This window comes from Eulemur rufifrons, chromosome 7 (genome assembly GCF_041146395.1).
Source record: "Eulemur rufifrons isolate Redbay chromosome 7, OSU_ERuf_1, whole genome shotgun sequence".
Taxonomy (NCBI): Eukaryota; Metazoa; Chordata; class Mammalia; order Primates; family Lemuridae; genus Eulemur; species Eulemur rufifrons.
Genome location: NC_090989.1, coordinates 144,872,124 through 144,885,351, shown reverse-complemented (window position 1 = coordinate 144,885,351; position 13,228 = coordinate 144,872,124). Strand labels below are relative to the sequence as shown.

Here is a 13,228-nt window from a genome sequence, read left to right as displayed (position 1 = left end):
ATTAACCAGATCAAGCCGCAGGATGCTTTTAAATACACAGAGAAACATCTTTGTCCCCAACTGCCTGCAATCCTAAAGAAAAAACCTCCGAAGACTCACGCAAAGCAACAGGTGAATCTTTGCATTCATGCTTCTGTCAGTGAAGGGTGCGTTCAAGTCTCTTCCCGGGGATGATGGTCATCCCACCTCCCAGAGAGCAAGGGTGCCCCTCTTTGAGGAAGCAACTGCCTTCGGCTTGGAAATGGCCCTTTCCCTACTTCTACCCAGCCTTTTTTTTCCCCCACACTGTGGCAGCTTCAGCCCAAGTGACACATTGTCCAAGAAAGACTTGTGAGTGTTCCCCAAGAGGGACTCTGTGCATGGGTGTGCAGGAAGCTAAGTAGAACTTTTGCCCATCACTGCAGAGCTGAGACCTGCAAGAAACATCCGTGTGAAAGAGGGGTGCTGAGCTCTTCCGTGCTGGATTTATAGAGACTGGTCCAGCACAACCCCCGGCCCCCACGCTATGTAAGAGAACGTGGAAAGCGTGAGGGAGGGAGTTTCCAAAGGAGCCCTCCTTGGGCTGGGGTGCCTGTAGGAAGGGACATGAAAGCTTCTGCCTGGTGGGAGGTTAGCTGGAGCCAGGGGACAGTGGCTGGGCAAGCTCGTTTCCCACCGTTTGGTGGCACAAAGATGAATGGTGTTCCTGTGGGCCAGGCAGATGCTGGGGAAGGTGGTCTGCCTTGAGGTCGATTGATGGGAGCCCACGCAAGAAGGCCGTCTGTGGGGGCAAGGGGATGCCAGCATTAAGAGAGGAGAGGTGGGTCCCAAGAGGAGCTGGGAACACGTTGCCCATATGAAGGCACAACGCAGAGGCTCGGAGAGGATCTTTGGAAACTCCGTGGAGATGCCCCATGGAAGAGCCAGCTCTTAGAAAGCTGACAAAACGCACTGATGGGTGACAAGCAGTGTACTCCTGGAAAGAGCTATGGCCAGCAGCCGCTGAGTGCAAAGACCCCTGGCCTTTTCCCTTACCCTGCAGGGGCCCTGCATGACGCAGAAGCAGCAGAGCCCACGGGTGGGGAGGAGCAACAGAACAAACGCCCCTGCTGCCCCACTCAGGCTAGGCATGGGCTGAGAGTGGGGCCGAGGCTGGGGAGGTCTTTGAAGAGAATGCAAGGTGGCAGCCTGGATTGCCACTGAGGGAGGCTTCTCTCTGTGGGATGGAATGACCTATGGGGCCACTCCTTAGCCAGAGGGTCTCACGCACCCTTCACCCACAGCCCTTTCATCTGCCGGCCTGGGCAGAGTCCACAACTTCACATTTTTGTGCCTCCCCTCCTGTCTCAAACTTGGAAAGGCCTTACCTAGTGTTCTTGTCTGGGTCTGACTGTTTTGGGGGCAGAGCCAGCTGGCTTGAGGGGATCCGAAGAGCCATACCCCGACAAGACTATCGAAACACAAGTGAAGCCCAAGACGCACCCGAGACCCTGGCACAGACGGGGTTGGCGGTGGGTCTCTGGAGGTGAGGAGGGTGAAGCAGGGAGGAGGTCCTGTCCCAGACACTCCTGGGGTTGGGCTCGGTGGCGGGTGGTAGGTGCTGGGGCCAGGTTGTGGTGTGCTGCCTCTATAAGCAAGGCTGGTCTTGTCCCTGTGTCCTTGTGGGTCCTGGCCACGTCCAGGGGGATGTTTAGGCAGCTCCCTGGTGCTGGTGGTCTAGCTCTTAGAGGCCTCCATCAGAAATACGTGCTGCTCACAAAGGCCACCCCTGGGCTGGAGGTTCTTCCTGTGGCGTCCATTTCCTTTGCTGGGGGCACTGACTTGGGGGCCCTGGAGGAGGCAGAAGGCTGTCACTGGCTGTCCAGGAATGGTCCCATGGCAGTGTCTCCCACCATCCCCTGCCCCAAGGTAGGGGGAACCTGACCCATAGCCGACCAGACGTCTATGGGTCTGGAGGGTCCCATACTGGCCTCTTAGCAGCCATGGACTAATGGCGAGGCGGAGGCCTGGGCATACGGAGAGGGGCCTCTGGTGTGAGGCCCAGGGCCTGGCTTCAGAGCAAGCAAGCAGCTCACCGTGGGTGGGGCCCCTGCTCCACGTCCTCAATGGAGTCCTTCAGGGCCTGGCCACGCGTCTCTGGCAGCAGGATGCAGAGCAAGCCGGCCACGATGGGGATGATGCCGTAGATGAGCATGGGGAGGGCCGAGTAGAACTCCTCCAGCAGGATCACGAGTGGCGTGAGGATGCCCCCGATGCGTGAGAAGATGCCCACCAGCCCCATGCCTGTCTGCCTGGGGAAGGCCAGTGCAGGTTGAACAGACACGGTCCCACCTCTGGGCCACAGCTCCGCCCCAGTGTATTCCCTCGGGGGAGCCCAGACCCATTTCCTGCCAGGTCCCCAGCCTCCTCCAGCCCATCCTGCGATCCTGCGCCCTGCTCCTGGCTGCTTCTCCCACTTCCAGGCCTCTCCCTCTGCCTGCTACCCGCCTGCTCACCCCCCAAGTCCCAGGTCAAAGGCTGCACCTCCTGACCACTTTGTCCCGCTGGGCCATGCACAATTAGACGTCTTGGCAAGGCCAGGCCATGGCCTACTTCCATCACGTGTCCTCCACCAGCTTGGGGACAACTTGAGGACTTGGGCTCGATTTCTAGTTGCCCTGTGCCTGCCCCGTTGGCTATTTGTGAAACGGTGGTGGGGGAGGGACGAACAAAGGCAGGGTGTCGGGAGCAGAGGAGCAGGAGTCACAGGGCAGCTCTTACCGGACGACGGTGGGGAAGAGCTCGGCAGAGTACACGTAGACGATGGTAAAGGTGGCAGATGTGGCGATCTTCCCCACCACGGCCAGCACGGTGACCACCACAGGCAGATCTTGGGGACAGTGCCGGTCAGCCTCGGGAGGCTAGATGCCCCAGAACCTAGGTCCTGCCCCCGGGCTCCCACCCAAACTCCTCATCCCCGGGAAGCCCTTACTACTGAAAGCGGAACTGTTGGTCTGGGGTGAGGCAAGGGGAGGGGGCAGCCAGCCTGGTACCTGCTGGGATGAAGATGATGCTGATACACATGAGCCCACCCAGAATCTGGGTCCCCAGCTGGCTCCATTTGCGGCCCAATCTCTGCATCATGAAGATGCTGGAATAGCGGGCAGGCACCTCAACTGCTCCAAAAATTAGCTGGGTCATGTAGATGTCCAGGCCGAAGTCTCCCACTTTCAGGCCCAGGCCGAAGTACACCACACTGGTCGAAAACCTACAAATTACCGGAGGGCTCCGGTCACTGCTGGGTGCTGAGACAGCACTGCACCCAGAGGGAGAGGCTGCCTTAGTCAGCAGTCACAACAGGGACACTGGTGCGGCTAGGGGAGCCTGTCGCAGCCAGAGGGAGCCGCCACTGCACTGACACACACCAGCGAGTGGCAGGCCTCTGGCTCTGTCCACAGGGAGGGGCACGGGCCCTGGGCACTCACCAGACGCAGAAGAGAACCAGGGTCACCTTCCGGAGCTGGGGGTGTCTGAACAGATCCAGGGCATTCCCCGAGGGGCCTGTTTTCTCTGCGACCAGCTGGGAGGAAGGTGCAGAGTGAGGCCCAGGGTGGGTCTCACCTGGGGACACGGCTGGCCAGGGCCTGCTGGAAGTACCTGGCTCAGGAGCTCTGGGGAGAGTTTCTGCCTGTTGACCAAGGCTGCTTTCCGGATCACTTGTTTAGCCTCTTCTATCCTCCCCCGGGTCAGGAGCCACCGTGCAGACTCTGGCAGAGCCCTGTGGGCCAGCAGTGGCCGTGACCTCGGGGCCGGGAGTCCTGCGGAGCTTTCCCAGCAGTTCCAGTGCAGACTGAACCCCACCCCGGCCCTCCCGGGCTCCCTCTCCCAGCCCAGCCTGTGAGCATCCCACGAGTGTGAGTGCTGCACTCCAGCCCCACCCCACACAGCACAGCCAGCCCGGCCGGCTGCTCCCGCCAGCGTCTGCTCACCAGAAGTAGAAGAAGAGCAGCAGGACAGGCGCAGTGCCGGCGATCTGGAAGAGCCTCCAGTTGCGGACGCCATAGGCGAGTCCTGCCAGCGCCATCTGCCCCAGGGCAAAGGGGCACAGGGACAGGACCACGGCCTGCGTCCTCCACGAGGGCCCCACCCACTCTGTAACTGCGGGAACAGAGGGTGAGACTGGGCCAGCCCCTGCCCTCTCAGTCCCTGTTACTCCCAAATGCCACCACGTCAGGCTCAGCAAACGAAGCTGTGGTGCGACCGCCTCGGGTGCGGGGTGCCTGACAAGGCTGGAGGCCCCAGGGCCCAGATACTCACGCAGGGTGACATTACTGAAGGTATATCCAGAGACGGCGGTGGCCACAGCAAAGCGCAGGGCCATGTAGAGCTCAAAGCTGGGCACGAAGGCTGTGGACACGCCGATGATGGCGAAGAGCAGCAGCTGCACCAGGATGGAGGCCTTGCGGCCAATCCTGAGGGAGCAGGGCGCAGGTCAGGGAAGGGCCCCCCTGGGAACCCACCTGAGCCGGGAGCAAGGGAGCCCAGCCCTGCCCAGGGGGCTCCTTCTGACGGAGGGGGCATGGCCTTATCCTAAGGCCAGTGGGAGGGCACAAGGGGGAATCGTGGGCCGGCGCCAGGAGCCTAGGAGCACGCTAGGGCCGGGCTGAGCTGGCCAAGCTCTTACCTGTCGCAGAGGGGTCCGAAGATGAGGGCCCCGACCAGGAGCCCAGACATGTACACTGACTGGGAGGTCTCCTTCAGGTACTGCCGATCGCACACGAGGTTGAACTGAGGCACACACAGGCAGACGTGAGTCCGGGGGCAGCACTGAGGGCAAGTCCTTCCCCACTCAGCCCCCCACAAACCTCTTAGGGCAGATGCCTATGGCTCCCAAAAATGTGCACCATGGCACCCCCGCGTGCCCTAGTGAACTCACTGGGTACAGCAGGATGTTTAAAAGTCAGACGGGAAATACAACAGTACTTGACATTGGTCTGACATCATACAACTACTCAGGAGAGTTCACGGTTTCATCATGAGATCATACCACTTTCCTTTCAATGACATCGTATCTATGGGAAGTCCTGTTTTTGCCGTTGCTGTGAAATACAGGCAAACCGCATATGAAGGCAACGTGGGACAGGAGAAGGTGGCAGCACCGAAGCGCTGGGAGCTGTGCAGAGCCAGGCAGGTACACAGTGTACATCCTATTAGCAAGTAACCGTGTTTATTCAAGGATGAAATGAAAATACTTTTTCTTTCAATTCATGTGGTTTTTTTTAAATAATTCCTAAATCGTTAGTACATAATCACTTGTTATTTGGAGTTCATTCCTTAATACGTAGAACTGTTAGGTATTTCCTTTGGCCCAGGGATGCCATGTGGAATGACTGACACACTGAGGATGCAAAGTGTGGAAACCTCTGACAGACCATTTATTGCTACTTCCTGAGAAAGGGGCCTCTTCCCCACAGCCAGGCACCCTGTGACCCATTTGGGCCTCTCCAAGTTTTCCCGTGTGACTGCAAAATCTCCCTGAAAAGCCCACCATGCTCAGGCAATCAGAATGCTAAGGTGCCTCACACATGCCTTGAGGGAGGCAGTTAGGACAGGGGAGCACACAAACACACACACACACACACACACACACACACACACAGAGGAAGGGAGAAAAGGAGAGAGCAAGAGAGAGCAGCTAGCAAGCAGGAGAGACAGAGAGGAAGAGAGCGTGCACCAGAGATGCTAACCCACTTAGAGACTTACAGAGAGAACCCACTAGACAGACTGGGAAACCAAGAGCAGAAAATGTCCAGGTCCGCCAGCTCTGTGCACATGTCTATGTTATGTGCACACACAGTACCCTTGGCCGCTCCTCACCCCCACCGAGTTCTGGGTCCTGGGGCGGAGTGGGGGGTTCCATACACAAATGTGTGTGCAGGAACATGCCATGTGAGCTCTCCTCCAGCTCCGCAGCCGTGACTGATGCCTTTGAGTGCTTACTCTGCACGGGTACTATGTTAAATGCTTTACAGGCATTGTCTCGTGGAATTCTCACATGGTCCTTGACTTAGTTTCCTGGAGGGAGAAAAGGTTAAGCAGGCAATCCCAGGTCCCACAGCTGGATGGCAGCTGGTGAAGTTGAGACATCTCTATGCCCTAGACAGGGAATGAGTCTGAGTGAAGGCTAAGAGAATGTTTGCTGAATGAATGAATGAACTAATACCTACAGCTAGCTAACTAGCCAATCACCATCAGTGTATTATAATAACCGTTAGCAAGCAATTAACCAATCCAGGAGTTACCATTGTGCTCATGCTTCTGTTCTCCAGGACAACTGTTAATTTTTAAGACCTTCCAATATGTGCCAAAGGATTAACTGACTGCCCCTGGGAACAAGGTGGGGAAGGACAGGAGGCTTGAAATTGTTCCACCCTGTTCCATCCTGTTTGGTTTCTGTCTAGCTACCACAGATTTCCTTTGTAGTAAGATGCCATTTAAAATAACTAATAAGTAAACACTTGCTGCTGTCAGGCTCTGGAGTCAGAATTGAGTGGCTTTGTGTGACCTTGAGCCTGTTGGCTGATCTGTCTGTGTCCTGGTTTCCCACGTACAAAATGGGAATAAAACACGCTACATAGTATCATCTGATGCAATTAAAGATCAGATGGATTAAACACGTAACATGCTCAAGTCGGTGTTTGTCCACGGGAAGCTCTCAGTTCATGTCAGCAAGGATGAGGGTGTGCTGGCCCCTGTGCCCACGAAGGTCTCAGCTGGTGACATAGACACCTCAGACACAAGGGCTCTGCAGGAATGAGTGCCAAGCCACGGGAGTCTTCCAAGGTGGCACCCGTGGGTAACAGCCACCATTTACGACCTCCCTGAGGGCCACATAGCCTTACTCATTAAATCCTCATTCTAACCTCATGGCGGCTTATTTCCACTGGGCAGCAGCAGAGACTGAGGTGCCGAGTTGTGCTCCAGCTCACCTGGTGGTGTCACCTGGCAGACGGCACAGAGATGAGAGGGCTCCAGCTTGGGATGCCAGTCATCACCCTCCCCAGCCCTAACGCCCACAGTGGCTCTGTCTGGGGCCTGCTACGCGGCCTACACAATTCCATCTTCACTTTGTGAAGCACAGTGTATGGTCCCTCCCCTACTCCAGAGCCCTCAGTGGCTCCCTTTGGTCTCTAGGACGGAGCCCACATTCCTCAGCACTATTTCCGAGACACTTTAAGAGGCGGCTCTTGCCTACGTCTCAGCCGCTTCTGTGCTGTCAGCATTGCTCACACGCGCCAGGCGTTTTCATGCTCCACACCCCGGAAATGTCCGTTCTCTCTGCTTCTCCTTCCACGCATTCCTACCTCTTCTTTGGTCCCCGGACAGATCACACTATCATTGCTATTCACTGATGGTCTGTTTCCCTGTCCCCCAAGATTCAGAGTCCGTGTGGACAAGGCTGGGAGTCATTTTGTGTTTTACCAAGGACAGGCACCCAGGAAATGCTGAGCAGGTAGGGTGAGGAGGAGAAAGCCACCCTCACCTTCAAGAGCACACAGTGTATAAGGAAATGTGCTCTTTTCTTTTCAAATGCATATTGTTTGTATTTCAGTTTAAATATGAAGCTGCTATTCATAATGAGGAAACTGGGGTTGTCAGCTCAGCCAGGGTCCTCTGCGTCGGTGTGCAGAGCCCCTCCTGATAGACAGGAAGTAGAGGCAGAAGATCTCACACCAAGACAGCTCCACTCTGGGACCGAGCTTGGGATTATCATGTGATGCAGGGCACAAAGTACCAAAGGTGGACATTCCCTTGGGAGTCACATTCCTTGGGAGGGTGAGGGTGGCAGGGAGCACATCAGGGTAACACAAGAGGGCCAAGGCCCAACCCCAGTGCAGGGACAGTCTAGGTTGATGACTGAGAGTAAAGAGAGGTTCCTGAGTGCTGCCAACACCCCACAGAAAGGCTGAGGCTGACAGTGCATTTGAAATATTTAAAGTGGGCACAAAACTATTTCAGCAATGCAGACAATTAAGTGTGTTGTTGTGAGCAATTGTGCATTGGGAAAGCATATCTCCTGATAGCCTAAAATACAAACAAATTTCCATCTGAATATGCACCATTTCTGACAACCACGCAGTCACAGCTATGATTGGTGCCGAGCATATACACTTGGACTTTGTACACTGTAGGACAAGAGGACCATGGCAGATTGCAACTACTGAGTATCCACAGATATATTTCTAGTTAGTTTTTACTGTTATCTCTGCCCTCATTTGAAAATGTAAAAGAAAAGTGGGTGCTGAGATAACTCACCCCTGCAAAGACTCCTTTCTTGCTTGTCAGGACCCAAAGTGATGTCAGAGATGTCCCCTGTACTACTGAGAAACTTGCCAAGGACAACCAGAACAGACGGAAGCCTGTCACTGCAGAGACTGCGGGAAAGCTGGCCTCCGGCTGAAGGCTGCTGCGTGCAGTTACTGCTCTGCACTCACTCCAAGAGGCCCGAAGGGTGTGCTTGGCAGAGCAGCACCGGCCCCCTGAGCCTGCAGAACCGAAGCAGAGCCACAGGCGTGTGCTGCTGGAACGTCTCTGCACAGCCCTTTCTGCCCAGCTGCTGCCAGCATCACACTGAAAGCAAGGTTTCAATCAAACTGAAGATTCAAAGTTGAAGTTCATTTTCTGGAATCGTGGCAAATGCCCTGCACCGACCCACCTGTCCTCATGCAAGTCAAGGCATATAGGTGTGCCTCCCCTTCCCTCTCCCAGTACTAGCTAACTTTGAGTCATCGTCTATTTGCAGAAAAGCGATCACTGCTAGTTCATTTTGTTGTTTCCACGAAATATTTGTTTGTTTAAAAGCAAGGCACGCTTTTAATCATTGTCAACCATTGTCTTACATGCCCAGTATAAATGTGCAGCTTAATAGCGTGTGATATGGTGAACACAGCCCAAGAGCTCGTATGGACAGGAAATGTGAGGGTGGCGCTACAAGACAGGCATCTCTGGAAGGACTCACGTGCTCTTTCCAGTTAGGGACGTCTGCCTCATCAGGAAGCTGGGGCTGGACTGGGGCGGGGAGGACACTTAACAAATGGGGACATCCCTTATTTCTGTTTTGCATACGGGGAACCCTGGAACAGCCAGTTAAGGCTCTCTAGTTTAATAAAAATCATGGAAAGAGTCTTATGAAGACTCTTGATAAGTGTTAATAGAGATTTTATCGGTTTATTTGGGTTGCAGTTTCCGATTTTGAAAAATGTTTAGCTAATCTCTTCCACCTCCCCCAAATCCTAATTCTTATAGATTCGTTAGTGTTAACCAATGCTTTCTCATGTGTCAATTCTATGTATATGCATTTTTTCAGATGTATTAAACACACAAAAACCAAAAAAAAAAAAAAAAGAGGTCCCAACTCCTTGAAAACATCCCATCCGATTCCTATGCCCTGCCCACCCCTCGCAGGCACACGAACCTGCCTCCTGCTCCCCAGACATACCACCCCCTCCCTGCTGCCAGGCCTTTCTCCTGTACTTCTCTGCCTGCAAAGGCCTTCCTCTCTTCTCTGGCAACATTTTCCCAGTATCTTGGTACCCAGCTCACATACCACCTCCTTTAGGAAGTTGCCTCCTTTAGGAAGCAAGTTCTGGGCCCCAGAGCCTACCCAGCCCTTCATTCTTTGCGAGGGGTCCAGCTCTTGCCCAGACCACCAGGTGTTCTTGTATTATAGAAAGGGAACTAAGTACCTCCTTTCTCTGACTGTTCCCTACATAGCTGAGACTTAGGAGGCTGTGGCTGAATAAAATTGTATGAACAGTCCACATGGGGTGTGAACAAGGGCTAGAGCAGGGTCTGAGAAATCTGGAAGGTTTTCTGGGCTTTATGGCTGATGACGTTTGGTCGGGTTGGCAGAGAGTTGATGAGCACATACAGGCATACCACAACATTTTAGCGCTAGTGAAGGCTGCAGCCCCCCATGGAGGTGATGACGGAGAGGCCACTGAGGGTCAGAGGAGGCTGGGCTGGGCTAGATCCAGAGACAGGAGAGTTCATAGGTTACCTAGCTCTCCCTGTGCGGAAGGGAGGAAGACAGGAGTTCAGGCAGGACATAGCCTTGAGCTGCCAGGGTCCTGGGGGCAGGTTTATAGTCACACATTAAAAAGTGAAAGTCAGACTTTGGCTAAAACATTGTCCTTGAAAGCCTTTCAAAAAATGCTTTTTAAACCATAGGGGTAAAAAAAGTAAATGTTTAATCTCTGGGTGAGAACTGCACAGATATTCCTCAACAGCCCATATGCCTCAGGTTTCTGGACTATCTGTGCTGCCTCCCACCCCTGCAGGGACCTGGACAGCAGGCGTCTGGCATGACAGCCTCAGCTCCACAGTCAACTCACCACGTTGCCCTGGCCAAGTCATCTCCCCACTCTGTGCCTCAACCCCGCTATCTGGGAAGCAACAGAGTGAGACTAGATGTTTTCAGAGGGCCCCTCTTGCTCAGAGGCAGCTGGAGTGGGAATCTTTCTGTTTGTCTGCCTGGATCTCTCCTAAAGGAATGAAGTTAGCAGAACAAATGCTTAGTTATCCACAGGATAAGTCCCAGAGTCATGGGTGCTCTCCAGCACCCCACAGGTAGGCAGGCAGGACCTAGAGAGAGAAGCTGAAATGTAGGAAGCCCAAGTCAAGCAAGCAGGAAGGCAGGCGTGTGGACAGGGAGAGGGATAGCGTGAGAGTTAGGAAAGCACAGAAGATAGGCAGCCAGGCAGATGTGCGGGGCAGACTGAAAGACACAGGAAATGGACGACAGATGAGAACACTGGATAGAGAGAAAGGCATAAAGAAGGAAAACAGGAGAGGGCAGGAAGAAAGGCAGGAGACTGGATACAAGCAAAGAGAGGGACAGACCAAAGACAGGCAAAAATGGACAGACATATAGGCAGGCAGACCAGACAGAGAAAATGACAGAGAGGTAGATGGGAGGCAGGAGGGCCGACAGGCAGAGGACAAAAACAGGATAACTGGCAAAAAGAAAAGCACGCATCCTGATGGCCAACCATGTGAGCATCGGGGCACAGACAGAGACACAGCCAGTGACCGACGGCAAAGGGTCAGGCAGACAGGCAAAAGGACAGCCCTACCTCTTTCGTTAGGGATTGGGGCCTGTTCTCAGGATAGTCCCAGCCCATATCACAAGGCTGCGTCTCGTTGAAGCGGTGGCTGAGGATGTCCTTCAGGCTGGCACCATCGGGGGGTGGCCGGAACATGAGGCAGGGCTCGGGGTTGCCTGCAGCATCCAGAGGCACCCCCAGCGCCAGCTGGTCCGCAGCACTCAGGTTAAGAGTGTGGTTCTTGACCCAGGCCACTGAGCAGTGGTGGGGCTCATCCAGGACCATGAAGACTTGGGCAAAGAAGTAGAAGGCATATAGGAAGTTGGGGATGCTCAGCAGGATCATTAGCCGTATCTGGAAGCGACCAAAGTCACCTATTTCAGCCAGGACCTGCGCAAATTGAGACATGTCTGCTGGTCACCACCTCCTCAGCCTGGAGATACCAGGTAGCTCTGCAGCTTGGCTCTGGTGGCACTGGCTCCTCTGGGTTGTGGAAATAGCTGCATTAATGTTTAATCCAGCCTTGCCCAGCTCCACCTGTCACACTGCGACTCACTAGGTATGGCCTGGGAAGGATAGAATATGATAAAAAACCGAAATAGTCCACTCAGTTTATAGCATCTGAGGATGTTTTATTGACTGTAAGAGATACAGATGTCCAAAAGAGGAACCAGGAGGACCTTCTCAGGCCCAGCGCTTAGGAGTGAGCTTTAGCCAAATGTTATATAGCTTACAGCAGCTCCCAACCCCCTACTTCCAATTACAACATGCTAAACAATCCCCACCCTGCTCAAATGCCCCCCATTACTGTAGAACCAAATTCTAAGAGAAGTCCTTGCAACACAGAGTGACACAGAGGTCCCTTCTAGGGACCAGCCCACACTAGGCAGCGGGGGGAGTCAGGAGAGCAGCAGGCACCCAGCCTGCATGTTAACTTTGGTGGTCTTTCCCCCGCGGGTCTCTGCTGTGTGCTGGTATGCAAAGCAGCCAATCCCAGGAGGCAGCGGGCCAAGAGACACACCAAATGCACAAGTGCACTTCCTTTCCAGTGCCAAAGACAATCCAGGAATACAGAGTCATTACAGAAGAGCCAAGAGTTTCATTTTGAGCTCTACTATAATCAAGATTAGAAAGAACAAAGTAAGAAAACAGGAACACATTACTAAGATAAAAAATAATGATGATAATAATAATAAAAGGATTCAAGTTGTCCCAGAGTGGCCCCAGCCTCCCTAAGCAATCTCAGTGATAACAGAGGAACACAGGACAAAGTCTCCCTCTGCCACAGCGTGTGCGCATGTACACATACACATCTATATCTGCTTGTATATGCATAAGAAACCATCCACGCGTTCTGAATTTTGAACTATTTTAAGAGATGAGCATGGGAGGAGGGAATACAAGGAAGGAAGCAAGGTTGTTGGGGGCAGCCCTGGATGGAGTGTGCCTGTGTCTGACCACCGGGCTGGCATAGCTGCTGGCGGCCTATTCGCCAGCCAGCCCGGGGTGCGGGTCCAGGCAGAGCAGACGGCGGAGGGCAGAGGCCAGGCCAGCCACGTTGTATAAGGAGAATGCTTTGTTCTTGGCCCCATCCCACGCTCTCCCACAAGGCTCGCCGCTGTCCCCTTTTTTCCTCCACCTACCTTCCTTGAGTGTTTCCACTCTCTGAATTGCCTCTGTTGAACTGCCAAGAAAACGGTCACTATCAGTTGCCACTGTTCAGTTTAATGTTCCCCTCATGGGGGAAAACTGAGGTGGAGACACAAGCCTTGTCCTCAGCCTTCATCATCTCCTCACTCAAGTCAGGAAAAGCATTTCTGCTTTATTCGTCTCCAAGTAGACAAGGGAGCTACACCTGGGAGGTAGGAAAACAGCCACGCATGGTGGTGCATGCCTGTAGTCCCAGCTACTCGGGAGGCTGAGGCAGGAGGATCGCCTGAGCCCAGGAGTTCGAGGATGCTGTGAGCTGATTGCATCACTGCATTCTAGCCTGGGTGACAGAGCAAGACCTTGTCGTGAAACAAACAAACAAAGAAAGAAAGACAGAATGATCAGCAGACTCCCAATAGAGGAGTGAGACAGGACCAAAGACTTTCCTAGAGTCAATCTTCAGTTGAAACTATGATCCCAAAATCTTGGCACTCAGGCACTGAATGTCACTGACT

The 13,228-nt window shown here is 53.9% G+C and overlaps 1 protein-coding gene across 1 annotated transcript; it reads right to left on the bottom strand.

Annotated features, from left to right (window-relative positions):
* Positions 1 to 1,065: 1,065 nt before the first annotated feature.
* On the bottom strand, positions 1,066 to 11,471 carry SLC22A13 (solute carrier family 22 member 13). The gene is made up of 10 exons (XM_069473441.1): positions 11,094 to 11,471; positions 4,643 to 4,746; positions 4,276 to 4,430; positions 3,948 to 4,116; positions 3,616 to 3,736; positions 3,444 to 3,538; positions 3,012 to 3,226; positions 2,740 to 2,848; positions 2,055 to 2,270; positions 1,066 to 1,809 (listed from the first exon to the last, which is right to left on the bottom strand). The coding sequence occupies exons 1-10, from the start codon at positions 11,469 to 11,471 to the stop codon at positions 1,716 to 1,718; spliced, it is 1,656 nt and encodes a 551-aa protein (XP_069329542.1). The 3' UTR covers positions 1,066 to 1,715.
* Positions 11,472 to 13,228: the final 1,757 nt, after the last annotated feature.